This window comes from Phaenicophaeus curvirostris, chromosome 1 (genome assembly GCF_032191515.1).
Source record: "Phaenicophaeus curvirostris isolate KB17595 chromosome 1, BPBGC_Pcur_1.0, whole genome shotgun sequence".
Classification (NCBI taxonomy): Eukaryota; Metazoa; Chordata; class Aves; order Cuculiformes; family Cuculidae; genus Phaenicophaeus; species Phaenicophaeus curvirostris.
In genome coordinates, this window is record NC_091392.1 from 43,283,872 (window position 1) to 43,310,548 (window position 26,677).

The 26,677-nt window shown below is 50.2% G+C and overlaps 1 protein-coding gene across 3 annotated transcripts; it reads right to left on the reverse strand.

Moving 5' to 3' along the window:
• Positions 1-584: 584 nt before the first annotated feature.
• Positions 585-22,059, reverse strand: MGAT3 (beta-1,4-mannosyl-glycoprotein 4-beta-N-acetylglucosaminyltransferase). 3 transcript variants are annotated; one of them, XM_069855779.1, is made up of 2 exons: positions 21,821-22,059; positions 585-4,065 (listed from the first exon to the last, which is right to left on the reverse strand). In XM_069855779.1, exon 2 carries the CDS (start codon positions 4,062-4,064, stop codon positions 2,556-2,558), a length of 1,509 nt encoding a protein of 502 aa, XP_069711880.1. In that variant the 5' UTR covers position 4,065; positions 21,821-22,059; the 3' UTR covers positions 585-2,555. The 3 variants fall into 3 exon arrangements, with proteins under 3 accessions (XP_069711880.1, XP_069711889.1, XP_069711898.1); XM_069855788.1 differs by lacking the exon at positions 21,821-22,059 and adding an exon at positions 15,954-16,138; XM_069855797.1 differs by lacking the exon at positions 21,821-22,059 and adding an exon at positions 6,587-6,606.
• Between the last annotated feature and the right edge of the window lie 4,618 nt (positions 22,060-26,677).

Consider the following 26,677-nt stretch of genomic DNA (forward strand, 5'->3'; position numbering starts at 1 on the left):
CAGGCTCCCTTCCAAGAATAAAAATGAGAAATAGCTTCTTTCCTCCATACTTTTCTGCTACTGGATCCCACGAGTTAATGTGCCTGCTCTCCTCTGGCTGCCCTGGGGAAAACTCGTTCACCCCTGCTGCAGCCTCAGTACTACCGCTCTCATCTTGCTCAACGCAGGCTCCTCCTTTCTCTGCTGAATCCCCATTTCTCTATGTTCTCTCTATGCCCAAGGCCTCCATGCAGCTGGTTGGCACAAGGACCCCATGACTGTGACAGGACTCCCTCCTGCTGCATCAAAAATTCTGGACTTAAGAGCAACATCTTCTCTTTGGAGGAAAAGCATTCTGCCTACCAAAGCTTCTTCCTCCACTCAGATCCCAAACAGGCTTTTCTACCTCTGAGGAAGAAAGAGCAGAAGTGAGAAGTGATTTAAAAAAAAAAACACCAACAACCAAAAACCAAACCAAAAAACCCAAATAATCCCCAAAAGAGGGTCTTTTTGTTCTTCTAAGCAAGTGTTGTGGCACATGAGATGTGGAAGGAGCTAAGATGAACTCCTCAGTTTGATCAGAAGATGTTCATCTTCATTCTGTTCCTGCCTCAGTCTTATTAAGCAATAAAGATTTTTTTTTGATGTTTTTCTCTTCTCTAGAGAGAAATAGGAATGAGAAAGAGATACAGAGAAAAGAATGAGGCACAAGGGTGGGAATGGGCTGGACAACACAGGAATATAGAGTCCTGACAGAGTAAGTCAATGGCAACAGAAACCCTCCTGCTTCAGCACAGCTGGCCTGATGTCAGGGTCACCCTTCCTTATGTCAGCATTTTCCTCCTCCTCCATATGATCCTCACTTCTGTGCTTGGAATGTGACCCAGTCTGCCCACCGCCAGGCTAACAGAGCAAGTTCACCATGTTTTTCACTCTCTGCCTGCTACAGCCCAGGAACTGGGCTCCCCATTAAGCCACCTGCTCAGGAAGGGTGGTAAGGGTAGAGATATGTATCTGCCTCTTTGATGAGCTGAATCAATCCAATACAACAATAGGTCGATCCTAACTACTCATCACTGCCAAACTGAGCAGACACCAGCCTAACCAGCTGCAACTAGTGCCTTTCTAGATCCCCTCTCCTCTGCATGGTCTTGTATGCACGGCCAAGGCTGCATGTGTGGGCTGCATACGCTCTCTGCATTGGTCCCAAAACAGTCTCTTGGCCCCAGGGGGAATCTGCCCATGGCCTGTTTCTCCACAAGCTCCCTCACACCCTAAGAGCAGACAGATGGGTCCTGTCCCTTGACAGGCTTCGTGTTTCCCCACAACACCCATTTGACTCAGAACTTTGCCCTTCTCTCCCTTTTACCCCACAGCAAGAAGGAATAACCTGCAGGTGTAACCAAGCAACCCTGCAACGGGCACAGCCCACAGAGCTGCAGAAGCAGCCAGGGAAGCACACAACAGTCCCCAGTGTGTAGCACTCCTATGCAAAGCCAATGGTCCCCCTGGCTCACTCCTATGAATTCCCCAAGAAGTCATCCATGCCAACACAGAGATCAGAGCTTCTGGATCCCACCATTTCCTGCAAGCACACACACACAAGCCCAACTACATCCCCTTCCCCCCAAATACTGGTAACGAATGCCCACGTGCATACCAAAACCATGCATGTTAGCACTCATGCACATAGGAAACCATGCACTTGTAAACATACACTCCTACCACCTGATTAAGTCCCCTGCAGCTCATCCCAGCCCCAATAGAAGCACGTACTGCAAGGAAGATGCTTCAGCTTCTGTGGGCCAAGCCAGTGCATTGTTGTGGGGGCAGGGGTGACAAAAGTTAAAGAAAAAAAAAAATCAGCTTTCTCCTCTGCTTCCCGTTTACCTGCTCCATGACTGTTGGAGCATCAGGGCAAGACACAGCCCACGACAGATGCATTAAGCCTGCAGGAGAAGGCTGCATCGTGGGGAAAACACCTTGGAAGCAAAGGATTTCCCTTCCACAAAATATTCATTGAATATAGAGGTATACAAAAAATAAATGCATACTGAGATGCTTTTGCACATTCACTGATCCAAAAAATGCCTGTGACATACATCGCCACACGTGACCACTTGCATCGGTTTGTGCCTGCTGACTCACACACTCACTCAATAGCCCAGGCTCATATCTGTGCTTGCTCCGATCCACAAAGGACAAGGGTGGATGGGAACAGCTGCCCTCTCTCCCACAGGACCCTCCCAGCCTCCCCAAAGGGAAATCAGCCAGCTGGCTGGAGAGAGTGTCTCCGGCCAGCAGGAGAGGTCTGGGAGATGCAGGGAAGTCTTTATGTCACTACCAGTGCAGGTCCTCCAGCCCTTCACACAACCAAGGAGTTTCAGTCCCCAGGCATCACACTGGGACGAAGAGAAGAAGAGAAGGAAGGGAGGGAGGGAGGGCAGAGACCCTGGAGAAATGGCACACCCCACCCAGAACCAAAGGAAAAAAAAAAAAAAGGAAAGGAACAGAAGAACACCGGACTTTTTCCCTTTGCTGTGAAGTTCTGATTTCCCCTGCGAGCCCTGGTGGCCTCACCCAGTACCCTCTGCTTTTCGGTAGGGATTCTCCAACAAGTAGCGGAACCGCTGGTAGTTTTTGAGCAGGTACTTGGGAGCATACATCTGCTCCTTGGGGTCAGCAGGGGGATACTCCTGCGTTGTACCATCAAACCAGCCACCAGTCCGGATCAGCTCCCGGATATAATTGAGGTCTCGTTTATCCTCGTAGTCACCCCAGCGGGGGAAGTCCCCATTCTGGGCCGACACCAGTTTGAAGTAGATCCCCTCTGGGGTAAAACACCAGGAACAGTGCCAGCCAGCAAAGTGGAGGGGGCTGCCCAGTGACCACTGCACCAGGATGTGTCCCGTGCTGTTCTCATACTGCCGAAAGCCAGGCATCGTGTAGTACTCACGGCGCCGCAGACGGATCCCATCAGTAGCATAGACAGCCTGGAGCATCCCCATGGTGCAGCCTGATACCACCTCCAAGGTGCCTGGTTGCTTCCAGAAGAAGCCATAGAGTGACTTGCGCATGTGAAAGGCAAAGGGCTCTGTCCAGCCATCGTACAGCTTGAGGAAGAGCACTCCATCACGGGCTGGGATCTCATCAGCATCATCGATGATGAAGACGTCGTCTGGGCGCAGGTTGCGGAGGCGAGAGATGCCGTCACGAGTGAGGAAGGTGCGCAGGTAATCATCAGCAATCCAGCCATCCTGGCGGCCACCAGGGGGAAAGTGGTCCAGGAAGACGTAGAGCACCTTGTGGCGGATGTAGTCAAAGGAGCCATTGAGGAGCATCTCACGAAACTTGAGGGGTCGAGGCTCTCCATAGGCTGTGAAGTTTGACTCACACACCACAAAGGTGTCCACCACATCTCCCAGTTCATGGAAGCGGACGTCCAGCAGGTCAAACTCATGGTTGACATTGATAGCGTTGATGACCCGCCGAGGGATCTCCCGTGGCACGAGGCGGTCTTTGGTGGGCAGGTTGGAGTACTGGACCACAGTGGGGACCCCGCAGCTAGGGCCGTGCCAACCCGGCAAGCACACGCACTCCACCCACTTGCGACGCTTGGTCCCGTTGGCACTCAGTGGCTTGCGAGCCAGCCGCCCCGAGGCTGCACCATCCACTCGCTCCTCCGGCTGTGCACCCACGGGAGGCTTCTCCAACACCTTGGTGCCTGGCTTAAAGCAAACGCCACCGGCTTTGGTACGGACGAAATATTCTGTTGTGTCTTCCGGCAGCACAAACTCAACTTTGTGCAGCTCTTCGTTGGCTCTGCTGGGAGATAGGGGCTGGAGCAAGGGGGAGTGGGAGTACAAGGGTGTGCGGAGGAATTCTGCACCCCCTGGCTCAGGGCTGACCTGAGGTGTGACGGGGGCATTGTTCCAGAAGAAGCTGGAGACAAGGTTGGGACTAAGTGAAGCCAGCTCCCGGGGGAAGGTGACATAGGAAAGGGCCTTGAGGAAGTGCAAGAAGGAGATGAGGCAGAGACCAGCCATGCAGAGAGTCAGAAAGAGCTTATGGCGTCTCATCTTCATCCTGTGGAAAAGTCATAAAAAAGAAAGTCACATTCAATAGTTACTGATGTGCAAAAAGTTTACTACTGGTAGGAAGACAGGTTGGGGATGGCAGAAAGCTGGTCCAAGTTCAGCATGCATCTTTTGAGACTTAAATCCAAGAACTACTCCCTCCACCCCCTGGCATATTCATTTTTGCCTCATCTGGGTTATACTAGGCTGAACCTCTGCTAGATCAGTCAGTCTTGTAAACTCAAAGGCACCAACGAGAGGGCATAAAGACAAAAAAATCCAGAATAACAGGAATGCTTGATTTGGTGAACTCACTACACTTGGCAGATTTGCCCCTGTTTGTGGATTGAAACAAAATAAACGTAGGCCTCCTCGTGCCCTGCATGGAGAAGATAAAGAGGGAGTAGGAAGGCCATTGATTAGGGAGTACACAGCTGAAACACAACCAGCACATGAGAAGTTTTAAAGGACCAGGATCATTAAGCAAGCTGCCACAATCCAGAAAATACCTTCTCTCCCCAGATATTTTAAGTGTTTCCTCAATACGTGCCCTAAACCCACCCTTGTTCCTAGGAACTGCTACCCAAGTTCACATAGGGAATAGGAGAAAAAAAATATCCTATCACTTCTACTCTTCTCCTGCCCTTCTGAAGTCCATCGATTCTCCAGATGTTGCCCTTTGCTGTTCATTTTCTATGGACCAGATAATGAGTTGGTTGTTTTCATTTTTTTGGGTTTTTTTAACTGGATCAAGGTGGCTGAAATAACCACCTAGCTGTCTCTGTTGGTAATACTATGCCATCAAGATGGATCCATGCCACATCAGCAAGAAGCCAGCAGTGTGGAGTCCCTCCCCTCCAAGCAGCACAAAATATTGCCTTCATCCTCTCCATATACCACCTCCCCTCCTCCAGCCCAGGCAGGGAGTGCAGAGCTGCTGTCAGGCAGAGAAGTGATTGAAGACTACAATCCAAAAAATGGATTAAAAAGAGAAAGAAAAAAATTAAGCTCACCCAAGGAAAGGAGAAAAGACGCTCAACTTCGGCTGTTTAGGGAAGGTAAGGTTGAGGTGAAGGTTATCCAAAAGTCCTTTGCAATGCAAAAGCTGTCCTCTCCTTAACAGGTGAAGAGGCAGAGACCCACTCCGAGCTCCAAACACTGCTATCCCTCTTCCACAACGCGGTCCTCCACGGCAGCTCACCACCCCAGCGCCCTCCCCGTTCCAGGGCCAAAATTCCCAAGTGGCATCACTCACAAACCCTCCACCCAGTGCGCAAGGGTGCCAGTGACCAAAAGTTTGCAGGAGATAGTCCCCTCTGAGGGACCCATGCCACCAACCCCACAGAGGGGCTGTCCTATTTCCCCACCCCAAGGGTCCTCATAACTGACCCATGTCCCACTGTGGGAGAATAGAGAAGCAGCACCCAGCCCATTCCCACCTCTTCAGAGGCTACAAAGTAACATATATCACAGCACGTTTACTTATTAACTTGGAGAGATTCTAATACTAAAGTGAAAAGCCATAAAACATTTAGACAGATGGCAACTGCCCAAGGGAAAACATATCTGGCTCTACAGATGGCTCCAATACACAATTTGGTAGAAAGGTTGTAAGGTTGTCTTTGATTGTACCTTGCAGCTCAGCAACAAATGTTTCTGGACACTATATGGTCACCTTTTCAGTGAGAACCACTGTCCCCCAGTACTGTCCCGTATGCTTGGGTGGCAGGGCAAGGAGTCCCACATCAAGCTCTGAAAGAGGACACTAGGAGCTTGAAGCTGGTGGAAAAGTTACACCATTGCCACAGTAGAGGAAAAAAAACCAAAAAAAAGACAAAACACAAAGACAGTCATACTATTTGTTAATGTTTATGGGGGTTTTATATATTTTGACAGGACACAGGTCAGCGGAAAGGCAGGGTCTTGGCTTCAGGCACACTGAGGAGGCCACCTCCTCAAGAAGAAGGAGGAATGAGGACCTCTGGTCAAGGGGCCACACCAGGGGAGGCTCTCACCTCCTGTACCCCCTTGCCACAGCTCCACAGCCCAATCTTGCATGCCTGGTTGTGGCACAGCTACTGGGAGACCATCTGTGTGGTGGCTTCATGGCTGGATGTTCTCTTGTTCAAAGCCATAAAGGAACGTCTTGGGACTGGCTGTCAAGCTTTCCTCATGGGGGTAGAACAAGGGGCTGCAGAAGCCCTCAGGAGCATCTTTGTGTCCAGGGTATTTATTTTTCTGTTAATGTCTTGCTGGAGCAGTGAGATCACTTGCAAGGCAGAAGAGTATTCAGTGCCTTTTCTTTGCCTGTCACCAGTTTTTGCCATGTCTTGAAGCATGGGGAAGAGAAGGGCACAAGGAAGCTGAAAGCACTGAATTAGCAGTGGCTGGATGTCAGGAGAAAGTGTTAGAATCATAGAATCACTAGGTTGGAAAGAACCCGCTGGATCATCGAGTTCAACCATTCCTTTAAGTGTTCCTCACTGGTAAATTAGTACAGCTTTCTCCAACCAGGTTCTCTGAGGCGTTACCTCCAGATATCAGGTCACTTTCTCTCAGACACTGAAGCTCAGGCAAGATGAATAGCTGGCCTGCTCCAATAAGGCAATCCCAACAGGGTAATGGTGGTTTCACTCCAGTCCTCACAGGATACAGAAATGCAGGACAGACAGCTTCCTCTAGGTTGGCCCAGGACAAAGGACAGGTGCTGAAGGAGCGATACAAGGCACATCATCTTCTTCCCAGATGGCTGTGATGATCCACATGCCACGGAAAATTCCCAGACAAAAGGTCCTAACTCTGGACAGGCAGAAAACTGCTTCACTTTCTGGGGCATGGTGCGTCATGTCAACATAGCAGGACACATGATTTTAGGAAGTAACGCATATTTTCCTCGCTTGACATTTAAATACATAGATATCCGTCAGGTTCCTTCTGCATATGGCCATGCAGCTCTTCACCCACTGGCAAAACTGAGCCCATGCATGGCTGCGTTGCCTCTCTCTTATTGCACCTTGTGCCTGGAAGAGCTGGGCTGGTGCACACAGCCCTCCCCTGCAGCTCTGCCAAAGCAAGCTGGCCCTGCAGTACCCTCTGCTGTTTTGCTGCTGACATGTCCCAGGAAGCGGTTTTAAATGCTCAGTTTCCTTTGTTAGGGAGTGGAACATAAACCTATTTCCCCTTAAAAGGAGGAAGCAAAGAAGCAAGCTGTGCCCTCTTGAAAACCTCTTCCCTGGGAACAACCTCTATTCTCACACGCCGGGGATTCCTCGGCTGGGGAGTGGAGTGCATTCACGGACCCTTGGGTGGGCTGAGGTGCTAAAAACCATCAGTTGCATGTCCCTCCCCATACCTCTGATCAGTGCTGCAGTGAAAGATTTGTCTTTGAGTGGTAGTTAATTGGAGACAAAGGCCAGCAGGGGAAGATGATGTTATAGAATCATAGAATAACCAGGTTGGAAGAGACCCACTGGATCATTGAGTCCAACCATTCCTATCAAACACTAAACCATGCCCCTCAGCACCTCGTCCACCCGTGCCTTAAACACCTCCAGTGAAGGTGACTCAACCACCTCCCTGGGCAGCCTCTGCCAGGGACCAATGACCCTTTCCGTGAAGGATTTTTTCCTAATATTCAGCTTAAACCTCCCCTGGTGGAGCTTGAGGCCATTCCCTCTTGTCCTGTCCCCTGTCACATGGGAGAAGAGGCCAGCTCCCTCCTCTCCACAACCTCCTTTTAGGTAGTTGTAGAGAGCAATAAGGTCTCCCCTCAGCCTCCTCTTCTCAGGGCTAAACAACCCCAGCTCTCTCAGCCGCTCCTCATAAGGCCTGCTCTCCAGCCCCCTCACCAGCTTTGTTGCTCTTCTCCGGACTCTCTCCAGAGCCTCAACATCCTTCTTATGGTGAGGGGCCCAGAACTGAACACAGGATTCGAGGAGCGGTCTCACCAGTGCCGAGTACAGAGGGAGAATAACCTCCCTGGACCTGCTGGTCACGCCGTTTCTGATACAAGCCAAGATGCCATTGGCCTTCTTGGCCACCTGGACCCACCTTCCCCATCCAGAACACTTACACGTGGTGGAAATGAGAAAGGAGGTACCAGTCAGGGAGACATCTCAGCTTGTCATAAAAGAGCCCAGTTGCTCTGCCACAAGGAAGCTATCAGTTAACAGGAACACAGAAAACAACAAGAAGAGGTAATTCCCTTCCAATTTTGCATAAGGAGGAAGGTAAAAAAAGTCAACTCGATCTCTGGAAGAGTGATCAAGTTGCTGCCAGGTTAAAAACAACAGCAAAAAGAGCTTCAGTGTTCAAGTAGAAGAAGAAGCCAGGAGGAGTATAGACAGTCAGCTACGTTAAGACACAGCTCCTTAGGGAACATGCAGCTATAGAACACTTCAGCAACATTCAGTCTCAGCAAGAAAAGCCGAAGGCTTCTTTTTGTAAGGGATCCCGTTGATATTTCCTTGCATGAAGAAGTCATGTCTCTACCATGCAGGGGAAGGGCTTTCAGAGAAGGAGGAAAGCTAGAAGTAGTTTTGTATGAGTTATCCCCAGGCACCTGTTACCGTTTTACTTTGCCATTATATCAAGTGACCAGTTGATTTATACCATCCTGAAACCATATCCGGACTTTCAAGGAGCCAGAAAGATATGCACCACTAAGAGCTGGCAATTTACCAGTCCTAATGTTCTCTTCTGGAAGACACTGGCAAGAGGCCATGCAAGGCCATGGATGCATGATACTCCACACTTCATCTCGTTAAGGCACAGAACTCAAGAGACCCCTCCCCATGGTTACAAGAGAGAAGGAGGACAGCGTAGAAGCTTCTGTTTTTCCCCTCATGCAGAAACGTTCATCTCCTCTGTCTAAAGTTATCCTGTAACACCCATGCAGTAGCATATTTGCCCATCACTCAGGCACTTCAACACAAAGCAACAATTCAAATTAGAATCGCTTCTACACAGCAGATTAAAATCCAGTGTGACTTCCATCCCCCACTCCACATCGAGGGCCAAACTCTCTCTCTGCTCTGAAGCACTAGGCTTACCTGCCATCCGCACAGGCATCACAACATATTGTGGTCACAATACCTTAAAACACTTCAAGATCTCAATTTACTTTTGACTTGCAAACACCCACAGAAGTAAGGAGACACAGGAAAACCTACTATTTGTCTACAACTGACATGTGACTAGCTCAGGGAAAGCAGGACTAGGCTTTGGATAACCATAGGAAGAGAAGATTATCCTGCAAAGCTGGGCAGCAGGGAAAGTGGAGAGAAGTACGATGTACCAGAAGGCAGCCAGAGCTCAGCATTTCTCTCGCATGAAGGAAGGCTTGGTGTTTGTTGTCAGGGGCTGCAAGCTAGAAGGATGTCAGCAGGAGTTTCTGGCGGAGTCACAGTACAAGGTGGTTTGAACGCAAGCAGGTCCATATCGGCTTCCGTTCAAGTTTCAAGGACAGAACACCACATTCTTCTATGACCTTCATCAAGAGCTACTGCCTGCAGCACTAATGCAAAACAGCAATAGCTCATGCTATGTGCTTCCTTTGTGGCTTCAAGGCAACAGGCCACAAGGTGCCACTGACTTGCTGCCAGCACAATTAGTTGGAACAAGCCATCCACCCAGTTACTCTTCAAGTAAGGTCAGGCTACAGGAGAAACAGGCTCTGTGCTGAGTATCTTCCTCCCTTTCAACAGGGAGGTGAGCAGGGATAAGGTGACCACTCTCAACAGGGTGCCACCACAGCGTCCATTTGACTTCCAGAGCTGCCATCCATACACCTTGAACAGGTGCAGGAAGAAAACTGTGAATGGAGAAGGAAAAGACAGCTAAGGGGTGAATCTACACAAGGCTAAGATAAGACTGGCCACAGAAGGGTGAAAGCACAGCTGAGAAACCAAGGCATTGCCTTCCCCTTCCCTCTGAAGGCAGACAGAGGATGTACATCGTGTCAACCACAAGCCTCAAGACTGTGTGCCAGGCCTTGCTAGGTCTCAACAGACCAGAAACATCTGTGGTCAGAAAAAAAAACATGTGTCTTCTACACGCTCTTACAGAAAACTAAAGTGTTTCATGCCAGTAGCTGCAATCTGCTGTATACAGAAACTAAAGAGGACACCTCCAGCTTTTGAAGTACTGTGGGTGCTCACACATCCAACTCCTGGAAGCACAGTACCTTTGGACTCCACTTTTTCCATGGGGTTTCATTGTTTGTACTGTTCTCTTAAGCGTCTTGTCCAGTTTTTGGGTGGACTAAGCCTTGGTTATTTTAGGTGCCACATTTCCAGCCACAGCAAGATAGCTGTATGTTCTGGGACAAAGCAACTATTAATCCTCCACACAGGAGTACTGGGACATGAGACCTGGTGATAAAGCAGTCTTTACTGACAGGATTTTGGTTCAAGACTGATCTTCCAGAAGTCCGCAGAATAGACCAGCATCTGAACACCAGAGTCCATTATAAAAACCCCCCACTTGAACAGATTGTTCTTACTGTAACTACCATAATACTAATAGCAGCATAATTATATAATTCTCCAGCCCCCGGTTTAAAAGATAGATCTGCTCAAGGAAGACTAGAAAGCTCTACTAAAATCCAATAATGGCCTAGAGACATCAGTTTAATTTTATCAAAGAAGTACTTGGATTTCACAGGAGTACAGTACTGCATGCTAAGAAATACTTCAAGCTCAGTTTCCAACTCCACTGGAGTCTATTGAATATTCTTCTCAGTATCCTTCAGTTGTACTAGACTTCCTTGTAATTAATCTCCTCTCTCCAGCTAAAGCCAGTCTCACTATAGGAATTTCCATGGCTCCAGAGGTGCTTCAGCACACTCTGATTCTTCAGACACTCTCAAAAGCCACAGTTTTAATTTCTTAGCATCACTAGCCTAAGTGCTCTTTCTGCTAAAGGAGAAGCAGCACCTCTCCTATCCTCTTCTCTCCTTCGCTCATGCTTGATATCCTGGAAGGACTTTTCCTCAACCCTCCTTACTGCCTCCTCAAACCATCTGGTTCCAAAGATCGCTCTGATGATCATTGAGATTGCATCACCACTTGGCTCCGGGATCTGGTCTCTCGGGACAGAGGGTGAGCTGAGGCATTGCTCATTGCCCTCTACAGTACACGCACTCGCTAAGGATGCAAGTCCTTTCATCCCAGCCAAATACAGTACTGCTGCTGTTCACTGCTTCAAGAGTTCAGCATTTACAGTAGTGCAAAATGGAGTTAGGTTTTTTTTGCTTCTTGACTTTGGTGTCTTACAGGGAAGGAATGCTCCATCATGAGATGAGGAACAGGAAAGGAAAAAAGGATCAAACTACACACACACAAAAAAAAAAATAGAAAAAAGCAACTTTATGTCCTCAAACAGAAGTGTGTGAAAACTCCCAACTAGTCTGTGTCTTGCAGAGAGGAACAGGACAAATCCATTTTGTCCAAGAATAAAAGAAAACGAAGCTCTTTGAGACCTCAGATGAGGTGTGTGGTTACAGAGGCTGTTGTTTCATAAGTTCTCTCCCCTCACTCGCCACCTTCACAGCTCACCACCCCTCAGTTGTCAGTTGTATGAATTCAAGTTGTCAATCTTATGAAAGTCTGCTCTGTAAAGCCGAATCGGCAGCAGATCTAACAGGGTTAAAAAAATAAGCTTCAAGAAGAGTGCCTAGGCATGAAAACAAGTAGCTGACCTGGAGAAACTGTCTTAAATTATTTCACCAGTTCACTTCTCACCAAAAGTGTGGTAACATGTAGATAAATCTTCTGACATTTAATATTACAGGACTTTAAGCATTGTTCAACCACCATGAGCCTGCTTTCTCCTCCCAGCAGCATCAGGGAAGGAGCACATCTCAAGGAGGATCTGGAAGAAGGAGCAGCAGGTAACTGCACTCAAAGCAGACCCTGGCAGGCAGTCCATGTATGCCAAGTGGAATACAAGTCACAAATCCTGAGCAGAACACCAAAACAGGCCATCAAGATTACCCATGGAGCTGAGGCCCATGGCTGAAGAGCACATGGCAGACACATGCCAGATCACGCATATAAACCCTGTGCAAAGAAAAGCAGCAGAGTTCCTGGGGATAAGGAACAGCCCAAGCAACAGGGAGATGCAGGTTGTGCAGCCCAGAAGGTGGTTAAGCAGATGCCTCACGGGCCCAGAGAGGGGCATTTAAAGAAGGAAGAAGGCAAGAAGCAGTTGATGCTGTGGTGATGGGTAGAGCGCACAGACCCATTCAGACAGGCAGAAAGCATGTTGCCTCCAGATATTTTTGAAGCAGGTGGCAGTTGTTTGCTCATCCCCAGGATAAAAGCTCTCCAAAATGGATCGAGGAGGGGAGTAACTAAACCCTAGGAAGACAATAAATAAAGAGAGGCCATGGAACAGCTTCAAGATCCTAGCGGCCACAGAGAAGAGCTGGCCTTCCATTCCCACCCTCTTTCCTCCCCCATCCATCACTAACCACTTGGGGTTTGGCACTGCTCTCACTTTCCCACAGTAGCTGATCTATTACTGTTTGGAAGAGCCTTCCCAGCCTCTTCCTTCCCCTCCTCCCAGGCCACAGGGGTCCTGCTTGGCAGCCCCCAATCCCCCTCTTCTCTGAATGTCTGGTGACCAGCCAATCCCATGCAAAGAGCATTAACCCCTCTTCACCGGGAACAGCCAGAGAAACCTGATTCCATGCTGAGAGGTTTCTCTAGAGCATCTCTCTCCTTCTCTCCTCCACATCCCTGACCTCCCCCTCCTCATTCTCTTGCCTCTAGATGCCCCTTTCCTTTTATTTCTCAAAAACTAACTCCAGCACTGGGAGTGTTGCGTCTTCCCGACAATGTTACACAAACCCACGGGAATTTTTCTTGGACCAAGAACACACCCTTATTTATTTGTCTCTTGTGCCTTTGTTCTTCATTTCCTCTTTCAAGACTTAGGCAAGACCTCGACACAGTGCCGCCTGGATCCCCCGCTGCCACTTCACTTTGTTATTATTTTGGGAAAGAAAGTACTGATAGGCAGAGCGCTCTTCAATGTCTTGCCTTGAGGCAGAAGCAAATCAGCCTGGACTCCTACCTCTGGGGTGGACAAAGGGCATGGGCTCAGGGGCTCTGCCTTGCAGAGACAACCCCCTGCTTATGTAATCCTTCTGACTGCAGCATCGCAGCCCCTCGGATTAAATCCATACGAATCAAATCTTCAGCAACGGCTCTATGCCGGTAACAGGCATATGGTACCACGAAAGGGGCAGTTTCCCAGAACGAAATCAAAAGCCTCCTAACATACTTAAACTCAGGGTCACATAAATCTCCCTTCTGCCTCCCACAGGCAGCTGGATCTTGTTTACAGGCATTGCAGAAGGCCTGGGTCTCAACAATATGTTTATTTCTTCTGTACAAACACTCCTTTTCACAAAGCAAAACAGTACCTCGATCTTCAGATTAAACCAAGCAGAAGGAACTGGGAGCAGGTCTGTGGAGAAAGGGGAGAGCACTACTCTTCATCAGGGAAATCAAATGCCATCCTGAGCATCGCACAGGTTTTGGGACCATTTGTCATCATATTCTTTCCTTAGATTGCCTTATTTCTTTAGACAGATGAGAAGGAATTTTGCATTTAGCCAGCTGCCAATGTCCTTGACAAGAGGTAAAACCATCTGATGTAAGAATGGGTTTTGTTTCAGGCTGAAGAAACTGAGAACCACACCAGGGCCAGGTGGGATAGCACAGCTTGTCCAAGGGACATCTGTTGATTGCTGGCCAACTCCTCCCTAAATGCAAAAGCCACAAACTGCCAGCGTGCAGGCGGAAACAGGGGAGGTGAGCATTTCTGCTCAACAGTGCCGTAGACAAAGCCATTTACTGCCACAATCAGCTGATTACAGGCCAAGTTCCTTTCCCTCTCCACCCTCAGTCCTTTCCCTCCACTTTTGTTGTCTTCAGTAACACAAACATTGATATTGAACTCTATCTGTTCCTGAGAAGTCGGCTGCCACAGCCAAGTCATAACAGAAGGAGATTAGGAAGAAAAAACTAATGCATAAGCATGCAATGAAAATCGGTGGTGAACAAGAAGGATGTACAATGCAAGGTGAGGAGCCAAAATCACATCGAAGCAACTAGAAGGAGGGCAGAAGCAGGACAGCCCACCTGCATAATACAGCAAACTGCCACAGTAAGGCAGAGGGCCAAAGGGCATAAGCTCATATGTAGCTGGGGTGGGTGCTCAACCTGCCCCAGCTCATCTTCACCATGCTCCTCTGCTGCAAGAGCCTGTAAAAAACTGCCTCAGTCTCCCTCTGTCCTCAGCTGGGTGCTGTTCAGGGTTTAATCACTGAGAAATGATGGGAATTTCAGCCGCACAGTTTGCTGCTCAACCACCTCATCTTTCAGGTCTTCAGGTCCTGATGATTTCTTGTAAAGCCCGATGGACCATGTCATGCCAAAGCTAAAAAACCACTTTGGTAGGACAAAATGGGACTTCGGGGAAAGAAAAAAAAAAAAAAAAAGCACCAGAATATTTTAGAGAGCAGTCTTGATGATCCCTGCTCCAGATCCACATCACTGCAATTGAGTCAGGGACCAAATCAAAGCACCAGATTCACTGCCTCCAGCTCGACACCATCTCTCTACTGCAGACAAGGCTCTCATCTCAGGAACATATCACACAGTCTCAAGCCACAGAGATGATGTGCAGTACCACGCACCTGAGTGATGCAGAAATCAGAACTGGATTCTCAGGGCAGTTCAGCTGCACAGAGGCATACAAGAAGAAACATGGGCAGAAAGGAAACCCACAGCACTTCTTCATCGCTAAGTGATACAATCTGGATGTCTGACAAACTCCCATTCCCTGCCCCCCTCCCAGAGCTCACGGGAAGCGAGAAGACTCTGTTCCAGAGCACAACTGCACTATAAATAATTCAAGAGACTGCTAAATTATGCAAAAACGTTCCCATCGTCCCCTTGGCCAAGCTGAATGCAGGTGTGGTCAACCCTTGCTCCCAAAGTTGCTGCTAGACAGGGATTTTGAGGCCACAGAGGCTCTGTGCCAATAGCACGTATCTGAGAGCACAATGGCCATTTGCTAACAGTCAGGGCTGCATCAAAAAAAAAAAAAAAATCAGTGCAACAGAAGGTATTTGGGGACACAAGGCAGACAGGGAAACAGCAATTCTTTTAACCCACCTCTTCTCCAGAGACCTCACATGGCCTCAGGAGAAAGGCAGCAAATCATCATATCCCCTTCAAGCAAAGCTGCTTGGTCCATCTTGCCTTCATGAACTGGCGAGAGCTGCAGCTGGCACAGCAAGGTGGGGAGGAGAGGGCTGACGGGACAGGTGGGAAGGAGAAAAGGGAACTGAAAACACTCTGAAGACAGTAAAGAAGTAATGGTTTTGTTACACAAATAACATACGGGGAAGGCTAAGCTGAAAGCTGTTCTGCCTCTCTCCTTTGCCTTTGGGAGACATAGCCTCCCTGAATATTAGGGCCACCAAGGTTTCCCTCAGGAGTGGGGATATTAAATAACACCACGTAGCTCACATTGATCACTCCAGGGCACCGTTCTCCTGATTTACCCCATCTTTTGCTCTGCCTCACAGCTGGCCCTTGCACTATGAGCTCCACAAAACCAGGACTTTCTTGTACACAGCAAAAACCATTTGCTGTCAGTGCTATGCAGGCAAATCCTTCTTCCAAAGCCCTACCCTACCAGGCTCACACAGCCTCCAAGATCTGTCTGTGCCCAACATGCTTAGTCTGCACAGGCCTCCGTCCTTCCCTGTTGCCCAGCCAGAAGCATTCAAGCCAGGGGAGAAAGGATTGAAGATTGCTACCACAGCCCTTCCTTCAGCCTCAGCACAACCAGCTTAAAAATCACAGGGCTCTAGCTTACCTTCCCCTTCTTTCTTAAAGGGCTCAGCATCTAAGAGAGAGACTCCCTTTCATGTCTCTTTGCCATGCTGTCTTCTCTTGCTTTCTGTTCATTCCAGTATCTGCATGCTGAAACTGAGGATCCTAACGCAGATAAAGTCAGCAGAGCAGATACCTGCGTTTAGATCACAGGTTTCACAGTTGCCGAAGCTGTTATGAAGCGGGTCTAATTTGCATTAGTCTTTCAGCATGCTTCAAATCTGCTTGCTGCAGCTTTGCTATCAGGCAAGACACACGCAGCAATATCCTGAGATAAAAATTACCCCAACACCTTAAAGGGATGACCGAGTCCGATGTTGCTCAGTAACCCTGGCCCAACCTATAAGGATTTACACACCGAGGGGAAAATGGCACTCCTAGGGAAAGGCAGCAGGGAGCCGGGATTATAGATTAGGCAGCAGATCAAGACGACAGTGATATCTGCAGTGAGAAGGGCAGCAGGATCCAAGCAGTAACTAAAAAGTTATCGATAACCCAGGCTCAGAACCCAGCCATTTGCGGTGATTTCTGAGACAGCCAGCAGCAACGCAGGTTACGAGGAGTGCCCGGCTTCAGCTGTTGCTCTCCTGCTGAGCCTGTGTGTGCCACTTGGCATGCTGCAGCCTTGCTCCATGCTTCAGTTTCCCCAGATGGGAAACTGGAGAGACAATTCTCTACCTCCAGATAAGGGGCTTGCCTAATTAAAAGAAGCTTAATGGATTGGCTCTGAGGCTCTTGGAAAGAAACCTCACCATAGAGTGCAACGCATCGAGATGATCCTCAGAAAGAAGAGTTGCCCCCACTGCCTCTCTCCCTGTGGATAGTCACATCCACCTCTCCTGCTGGTTGCAGCTTGCGCATTACAGGCTAAAAAAGGCTCCTGGCAGAGCTCAGTTTGGTCAAAACCTACAACCATGGATGAATCTTTTTTTTTTTTTTTTTAAAAAAGCCTATTTAGACATAGGCCTAGCTAGGGAAACAGGGAGCATTAACTGAGCTCAATCAATTCGCCGATTCAACTAATGGTGTGGGTGTGTTGTGTGTTATCTCAGTATGAAAGGCCAAGGCCCCCACAGAAAGCAGCTCAGATAACTTTTGCTATTCTGAAGCAGGCAATAATCACTTTCTAAATCACGGCTGAAGAAGCAGCCCTTACTTTTTGTCAGGCAGCCAGTTCCCTTCATGCTGCTTCTTCTCTCGGGCTGCCTGATGAAAGCTCGGAGCACAGTGCTACACTCCCTTTCACCCATCAGCTCTACCAGGCAAGTTTCTGAGCGCAGAAATACACCCACCCTCTTCCAGGCGTTCAGAGGTTTGAGGAGCAGGAGCTACCTGTTGTGCTTCAGGAGAAGCTTGAGGGAAGAAAAAGGTTTGCACTACAGGTAGCAGAAAAGAGTCAGAAAAAGGTAAAGAAATCATGTTTCTGCCTTCCAGAGAGCTGCAACAAGAATCCATTTCACAGGGACGGAGGTATAGAGTGCTCTTGCACATCCTACACTGCTGCTACAGCACACAGCATCTCTTACCACATCCTCTAGAAGGTGGAGCTCAGCAGGTCTGTGACTTCAACTCTGCCCTATCTCTTGGGACAAGTGTCTGGCCCTGGCACCCCACACAGCATTGCTACTCTGGCACAACCCCAACCTGGAGAGTTCGGTGAGTGTGTTGCTCTACAAAAGCCCCCCAAACCTGACCCAGAGCTGACCACGATCCTAGGCTTGCCCTCTCCACACAGCTCTGCCAAGGTTCCTCAAGGCCAGCCTGCTACACACAGTCCACACGTACACTGCAGATCTGTCACCGCCCTTCCAAGAACGTCCAGAATGGGGAACAGCAAGTATTCTTCAGACATACCCCCACGTCTCCTTTTGTTGCACTGCCCCACATACCTACCTTCCCCCAATTTTAGATGCCACTGTAACACTTCATTGTAGTCACCATGAGATGCCATCCTGTCCTCAGGATAAATGCAATGCAGCCTGACCTATTGTTGCAGAACTGATGGGTGACGGTGAAGCATGTGGGGACAGGGCTGATAATGTAAACCAGCCCTTTGAGACAACCTTACATTGACCTAAAGACATGAAGATGCCTCTTGTGCCAGTCAGTACACCCTCTGCCATCCTCTCTGCTGGAATTATTGTCAGCTGTACCAGCCTTTGTTAGCACCACCTCCTCCAGCTACATCCCACTGATTGGGTCACAGATTCCAACAATATACAAAGGGCTCATTTTACAGCAACTAACCCCACCTAAAACTGAAACAGCCTTTAGGAATGAATGATGGCACAGTTTGCCTTATCTATCCATCACCAAATTCCTGAACTTCCTTCTTCCACATTCATGATCCAAAACAGGGGTGGGAGGAGAGGAAAACGTCAATTTGTAATAGCAGGTGCCCTTAAAGATGCTATTCTCAAGATAGGAAGAAGCTCAGACACAGCAAGCTGAAAACTCAGCTGTGAACCCCGCCATGAGATAAAGTTTATCTCTACTTGCTGTCAGGTCAAATCAAAGGAGGGACAGAGAGAGAAACTTGTCTGTCCTAAGGAGCCCTTCGCAAACCAAACATGCACAATAACATCTTCACACACTGTTCTGAACAGCTCCCATACCCATGACTGCTTACAAACACCAAATTTATTGCAGGCACAAACTCTCCAGAAGTCCGTGAGTTCCATGGTAGGTGCACCTGGCAGGACCCACATGTATTGTTACATTCACTCAGCAAACAACCACCCGTGTTTGCCACACAAGCATCCGTTAAAGACATGCAATAAACATGTTACGCCAATCTGGCAGGCCACAAACTCACACCGTACTTAACCACTTGCATGTGGGAGAAGGAAAAATGTAAACACAAAGCATTACAGGAAATGTATGGGCACACAAACTTCATAGGTATGCTTCCCAGGCAAACACACAGCACGTCTGTGCTTGCTGCCATGCACCCAGCCTAGTTAAGTAGGCTCTGTGACCACAGAGCAGCCCCAGCAATGCTCCAGACCAGCTATCGTGTCTTGTGTTGGCATCAGTACTCTAGATACATGTTTACAGTTGTGAGCATCCCCTGAAGCTAACACCCATGTGAAGGCACTAATTTTCCACCTCCTCTTCTTGACCTCCTTGCTAAGCAATACCACACAGGTAATTGTTTCTTTATCCCATCTTAACGGCATTCGCAGGGAAGGAGGGAGTCAGGTAGTGGCTTAGCCCCTGAAACCAGTTTGGAAATGGTGCCCCACAGTCTGGGCACCTCCGATGAAGATGAGCCTCAGCAGCAGCTAGGACCAAAGGTATGAAAGGCAGCAGCTGGGCCAGCACAGTAAGAGCGGGGCAAGAAAACTCACCTTCAGCTAGCCAGAATCCCACCTCTCTCCCTAGGGGTATTATTGCCTTATCCAGGGCATCAATAAACAAGCTACGCAGGTAGAACCAAGAGTCCTCACAGAGAGGGAATGTTATACCTTGCAGTGGATTTCTTACTGCTACTGCAAAAATCACCTGAGGGTATAGAGAGGCTATAAATCTTCCAGGGACACTTATGACATGCAGTGACAGAGTCACAGCTTCACTCCTGTTCTGCAGTTCGCAATGGCTTTCATTCAAAGTCTGCCGTGTATCGCTACAGGGAGACTGGAGGCTCCCCAGGATCAGCCACAGGACTCTTCTCCCACCCCAGGTTGGAGAATGCATTTCCAGAACTATTACTGAGGCTAAAAAGAACCCAGCACAGGTACTACGGCTGCGTTTAGGGAGTGCTTTAGATGCTGAAGGTGTGCTGAGGGGTGGAGAGCTTGTTGGTTTCCCTCTGAGATGGTTCTCTGCTGCCTGAACACCAAGCAAGAGCAGGTCCTGCTCAATTCCAGCACTTCCCAGAGGAGCAGGCAGCAACTGGGCTTCAGCAACAGGAACTTGCAAGCGACTCCCAAGTCACAGGCTCTAGCTGGACTCAAACACAGCTACTGTGGGTGGTATTTACATAGCATGGGAGCGTCCTTTTGGCGAGGGGGCCTGAAAAGTTCCCACTGACTCACACCCTGCTCGGGTGGGGTAAACAGAGGCAGGAGCAGGTGGGAGTTTGAAATTCAGTTTGCACAGGGCTGGGGATTCTTGGTGACTCAAGTCCTACTTGTTAGCAGCGGTGCCACTGAGTGTTTTCACGGGCTTGAACTTCCCACTCAAGGGGAGGGATTCAGAGTTAACTGGAGGGCTATTCGCAGGGAGGAGAGGTGCTAGGCACCCACCATGTGCTGGAGAAGGAGCAGGCTCTCTTCTTACTCGAGCTTTGCCCTAGGGTGGAAGGGAGAGATGCAAGACCCCAGTTTCAGCTCTGAGGAACAGGCAGGGCTTACGGAAACGCAGCCTGCAGAAATCCCCGGAGGAAAACCACAGACTGAGGCTCCAAGAGGAGCCTCTCTCCATCCCACTCTGCACTCCCTCCTTTGCTGGGCTGCCTGAGCAAGTCTAGAGCTGCAGCAGATGCCGGGCTCCCCATCACCCCCCCATCACACTCACCCGGGGAAGCAAAACTCTCACAAGGACAGAACCACACCAGCAAGACATACAACCCACAAGCAACCCAACGTCCCCACACGCGCAGAGAGAGCACTCGGGTGCCCACATCCCTTCGCAGCCAGCCCTCTGCAGGACGATTGTCGCGATCTGACATGGAGAAGCAGCCGGAGAGGAGGGGATGTTTGACGATGATCATACGCATGTATTTTGTATGTATGGGTTTTTCCCCCCCCCTCCCACGCACACACTCCTGTTACTCCTTCTTGCTTGCTGCAGGCTTGGCTCGGGTCCCCAGCCCGTGCCCTCCTTGCAAGGCAAGCGGGGGCAGCAGGAGGGCTTTGGCTGCAGTGCCCTGGCCGCAGGGGCTGCCCCCAACCCCGGGAGAGCCCCACATCTGCAGGCAGAGAGCAGGCAGCATCGCTCCCTCCTCCCCATCGCCGATGCTCCCTAGCAGGGGATGCTGGGATTAGGGGGGGGGGGGGAGGCGTGAGGAGAGGGCGAAGAGGAGGGGAGAAGAGAGGATAAGAAAGAAATAACACAAATATAAATAAATACGGGGGGGAGGGAGGGGGAAGCCGTGCCCGCGGGGGATGATGCTGCGCCCCCGAGCCGAGGCACAACTTGCAGGTGGCAGCGGCGGGGAGGGGGGGGACAGGGACACACTGGATTAAACGAGATGGGGGACACACATGGGATGCACCGGGTGGGGGGGACGGGACAGGGACACACGGGATGAAACGGGGTGGGGGGGGCAGGAACACACGGGATGAAACGAGGCGGGGGGACGACAGGGACACACGGGATGCACCGGGGGGGGGGGGACAGGGACACACGGGATGCACCGGGGGGGGGGGGGACAGGGACACACGGGATGCAACGAGGGGGGGGGACAGGGACACACGGGATGCAACGAGGGGGGGGGACAGGGACACACGGGATGCAACGAGGGGGGGGGACAGGGACACACGGGATGCAACGAGGGGGGGGGACAGGGACACACGGGATGCACCGAGGAGGGGGGGGGACAGGGACACACAGGATGCAACGGGGGGGGGGGGGGACAGGGACACACAGGATGCAGTGGAGGGGTGGGGGACAGGGACACACGGGATGCACGGGTGGTGGTGTGGGGGGGAGATAGGGACACACGGGATGCACCGGGGTGGGTGGGGGGGGAACAGGGACGTACGGGATGCAACGAGGTGGGGGGGGACGGACAGGGACACACGGGATGCACCGAGGAGGCGGGGTGGGGCGGGACAGGGATGCACTGTGGGGGGGACACACACTGGACGGGTCGGGCCCCCCGCCGCCCCCCGCCCCGTCACTCACCCCCGGCCGGCGCAGCGGCGATGCCCGGCGGGCCCCCGGCGGGGCGAGGCTGCCGCTCGCCCCCGGCCCGCCCGCCGCCCCCCGGCATGGCTCGGTGCCGGCCGCGGGGAGCCGAGGCGAGGCGAGCCCGCAGCTCCCCCCCCGCCGCCTTCCTCCTCCTCCTCCTCCTCCTCGGAGCGGCCCGGCACCTCCTCCCGGGCGCGGGGAAGGATGCGCTGCGCTGCGGAGCCGCCGGCAGCGGCGGGCAGGGCTGCAGCAGCCCCTTTTGTGCCGCCCTCCCCGCCTGTCTCCTCCCCCCCGGGCACGGCGCGGCTGCCCCCCCGCCTCCCCGCACCGAGCAGCGCCTCGCAGGGGCTGTGCGGGTCCGCGGAGGGGCGAGGAGCTTTATTTATCGAGCGGGCTGCGGTAGCCGGAGCCGGGGATGCTGCGGGGATGCGGGGCAGCCCCTTGCCCCCAGCACCGGCAGCACCGGCAGCGTCTCTCCCCGTGATCCCGGCGGCATCCGAGCCCCTGGAGCGTTCCTTGCTTATCGGGAGGGTGGATGGAGATGTGCGAGCTGCCTAAACCCGGTGGCGTCCAGGAAGTTTTTTTTTTTGCAGTGCCAGAAATAGAACCTGCGCCTACCGACTCGCTCCCGCGCCCCAACCGCAAAAGCTGCCTTCTCTTAATTCAGTTTTTCCCTGCCTTCTTCCTCATTAAGGCCCATCCTCGGGAAGGGAAACGAAATCGGCGACGCCCGCTGCAAATATTCTGAAAGGGGAGCACGGGACCTCACCCCTAGAGGCCAAGAGCTCACGAGAGGGCGAGAGGAAGCAGAGTCAGAGTCCACCCTTCCTCGCAGTTTGAGGGGACGATAGCAAAACAAAGCCTGGGTGCCAACGCGTCTCCGACCTGCACCTTATCGGATGGGCAAGCTGGGTGCCTTGCTGGGAAGGATCATAGAATCATGGAATAGTCTGGGTTGGAAGGGACCTTAAAGATCATCCAGTTCCAACCCCCCTGCCATGGGCAGGGACACCTCCCACTGACCAGGCTGCCCCAGGTCCCATCCAACCTGGCCTCGAACACCTCCAGGGATGGGGCAGCCACAGCTTCCCTGGGCAACCTGTGCCAGTGCCTCACCACTCTCATAGTGAAGAAATTCTTCCTTGTGTCTAGTCTAAATCTGCCCCTCTTCAGTTTATACCCATTCCCCTTCATCCTATCACTACAAGAAGGGGAGAAGCAGCTCTGCCGCCAACTCTTCTCCTGAGGAGCACTTGTGGCAACCCAATGGGGATGTACGAGAGTCTGTCCTACAGACTGATCTGCCTGTCCTCCTCATCTCACCTAGCTGGGACCAGAGAGAGCTTCCATGGAAGGGAAGTCCTAATTGGACTGGATGATCTTAGAGGTCTTTTCCCACCTTACTGATTCTACGATTCTAATTTTGACTTTTAAGGCCAAGACGGAGACCATGTTAGAGCTCAGGCAAAAAGGAGGCATAAGTGAAGGGAAATTTTCTCCACTGCAAACTCAGCTGGAAGGATAATAGCCAGAGATCAGCTAGATTCAGAAGTGAATCAGGAATATTGCAGAAGTATTGAGGGAAAGGAATGAGGATTGAGAGGAAAGCAATGATACAGCAACTGAAGTTCTTACCATAAAAAGGAGTTCATTTTGTGGCGGAACACAATACTGCACCAGCACAAGTCTTTAAGGACGCTGAAGGGCTCCATCTTGCTGACAGCAATAGTGTATTGGTGAGAACATGCTGGCAAGACAACAACATCTCCATCTCTGTGGATCTCAGATGAAGTCACTCACCCATGGGATGATGCTCTCCGGGACAGCCATAGGTCCCTAGTAGAAATCTGGGCTTTGAAGGGAGCCTTCAGCTCCTGCATCCCCAGGGGGAATTTGGCAGCCATGATTCAATTTGCATCAAATCCATTTTTTTTTTTTTTAAGAGAGCTGTCAAGTGGCAGCATTAGCCTTGTTTGTGTGGGTGATTTCAACTCTGGGAGTACAAACCCTATTAGGGCATCAATCAATGATTCATTCCCCCCTGTCAGTAAACTCCCATCACAGAAAAACCGGTTGGTACTAATGGGAAGAAAAGATCACTGTTTTGGACCTCCTTCACTAGCAAAACACCATCCCTTTTCTTCAAATATCTCCAGGGCGATTTGAAGACAGCCAACACTTTTCCATGTTAATTTGATAAAACTACAGGCTTACAGGCTCACCCAGATATTGCAAATGTTTGAGAACATCAGACCGCAAATCCGGAGGCAGAATAACATCCCTGTGTACAGAGAGGCAGCTGCAATACCACAACTCCCCTGTCCTGTGACAAACAGTGTTTGCTACGCTGAGTACTCCTAACTAAAGAGACATGTTCCCGCAGCCTCCCTAGAGGTGTTTGCCTCTCTATTAAGCCCTGCAAAAATCTGGGGAGAGGATTTTAGCTTTGCCTTTCAATCTCTGTGGGCAAAGACAAGGTTCTGCTCTTCTTTCCCAGGCTAACCTCAGAGCAGAATGATGCAAGAGGCTGTTGTTTCAATGTGAGTTAATGTGTGACAAGATGCAATAGCTGCTGGTACCTTCTTCCTATTCCTTCCTCCTCCTGAGTAAGCCCGTGTTTCCAAACCCATGTCGTTCTGGGTTTGCGGGCCCAGACAGCAGAAGACTTTTTTTTTTAATGCTTTTTATGGTATTATGTGATTTGATGGCACCAGGCTGAGGCTGTTGGCTTAGATGTAGGAGCCAAGCACTTCATGATTTCTAATTTACTTAGCCATCATATCCTCTCCAAAAGGTAAAACCCCCATACTTTTGGCTCTGTTTTATGTAGAAGGAACCAAGGATTAGAAAAATTATGTGATCTGCTGTAGGCCAAACAGAGAGGCTGTGTTAGGGGAGAAATTTGACTGTGGGTCTCAAATTAGCGCCCAAATCATTGCTGTCTGTGTAGCTTTTTCTCTCTGCTTTGCGTACTTCAGTCTGTTGGACAAGCTCCATTGGGTTAAGGAGTAATTTTTTAGCCCAATTTCTTACAGAAATGAAGCTCTTGTAATCATGTTATCTATCTCTCTGGCTGTCAGCTGTTGAATCCACTGGCCAATTACTGAATCCGTAATGGATCTTACAGACAAGCGTTTCAGATGAGCTCCATGATGAGTAGAAATAAGGGAGGGAAGACAGGGATAAAGCAGACCATGTCCCTGTGTGCCTGCAGGCTGCAGGGCAGCTGGACACCACTCCTAGTATGGCATGTGATGCTTCCAGCCTCTCTTCGGGACGACAGAGGGATTGAGCTGGGGCATGACATGGGGCTGATGAGGCCAGGAGGGAGCTGAGCGCACTGCAGGGGTGTCCTGAGCAGGCAGTGACCCCAAGCATGAAGGTGGCAGACACTGTTCATCCCGCTGCTGGCAAACCAACTTCTGCTCTCCACGCTTCCTAACCTCCGCCGGCTGCTCCTCCAGGAAAGCAGCCGATTAACATATTGCAATGAGTTAACCTTAAATGGTCTAAAAATCCAAACCTCTGCATGCAAATGAATTCTGATGGCACAACCAAGCCCTTGACTCAGTTTGTTTGGCAACTGAGACACTTTTGTGTTTGCAAACGAAGCCAAGGTGGACTCCATGGCAATGTGTTCAGCCCCATGATGATCTCCACCTCCGCACCCCATGATACTGTCTTGCCAGGTGCAAGGCTTTGAAGGAAAACATTGTCCTGTGTGGTTTTTTTAGATATTAGTGGCTGAGATCTGTGACGCTGCCCTATTTTCTTCTTACTGGGCAGCACCAAATGTGGGTGGCATGGGCAGGAGCCTCCAGGTAGGATGTCAGGCGTGTGCTGGGCTTTACTGACTGCAGCAGTGTGGGGTAGCTCCAACCTGCCAGCCAAAGGGGTGTGAAAAGGCACTCCTCTGTGACTTCTGGGTGACCCCACTCCACATTCAAAAAGCCGAGCCTATGGGTTTGGTGATACAGAAAGAGGTAACTCTGCCAATCCCTTTCCTAAGAGGACTTACAAAGACTTCCCACTCAGTCCCTATCACGCAATCTGCTTTTTTTTTACTGTGTGGCTATTGCTGATGAATGACTCTCTGGCTCCTTGCGTGCAAGTCATTTGACATTTGGTTAACTCTTTCACACTGAGTTGCAGAGCCAAATTAATGGTCACAGAGCTGAACTTTCACTGTCGCCCTTTCCCCAGAAAATTACCAAAAGGTCACCTCTTCCTCCCCCTCCCCCTCTTTGGGATTACAGTCCTTTTAACACCCTTTAGAGCTGGACTCTGCAAACAAAGTCCTCCTTTGAGTCAACTAGTCTTGAAATCCGACGCCCTTGTTCATTTTGCACTGCTGGTGGCAGAGAGGAAAACAACAAAGTGACAATTCTATCCTTGGTCACAAAGCAAAGGGCTTAAGACAATGATATTTATCTCTTCCTTGAGTGCTCTGAAGGCTCAGATCTGAAAAAAAATTATAGTCACTGGCAATCACCATATCCAGCAATCAGGCTGGAGCAAGTGGGAAGATGAACAAGTGCTGGTACAAATACTCAGGGACTAACCCTAATAACAGGATCCGCCCAGAAGAGATGCCTTGTGTGTAACAGCAACAAACAAATGTCTTTAAACTTGCACTGATGCTAAGTAACGTAAAACTTCTTGCCAGATAAGGATTGTTTGCTCTCACGTAGGGGTTTCTGGCAGCCATGCTCCTTGGATTATTTGCTGAAATGCATTTGGCTTTTTTCACTTTGCACTCTTAAAGGCAAAGCAATTGAGTTTCATCCTCATCTCCTACTAGAGACGGGTGGTTGAGGCGCTGAGGGGCATGGTTTAGTATTTGATAGGAGT

Coding starts and splice junctions, on each gene's coding strand:
- MGAT3 (XM_069855779.1), bottom strand. CDS start 4,064: ATGAAGATGAGACGCCATAAGCTCTTTCTGACTCTCTGCATGGCTGGT.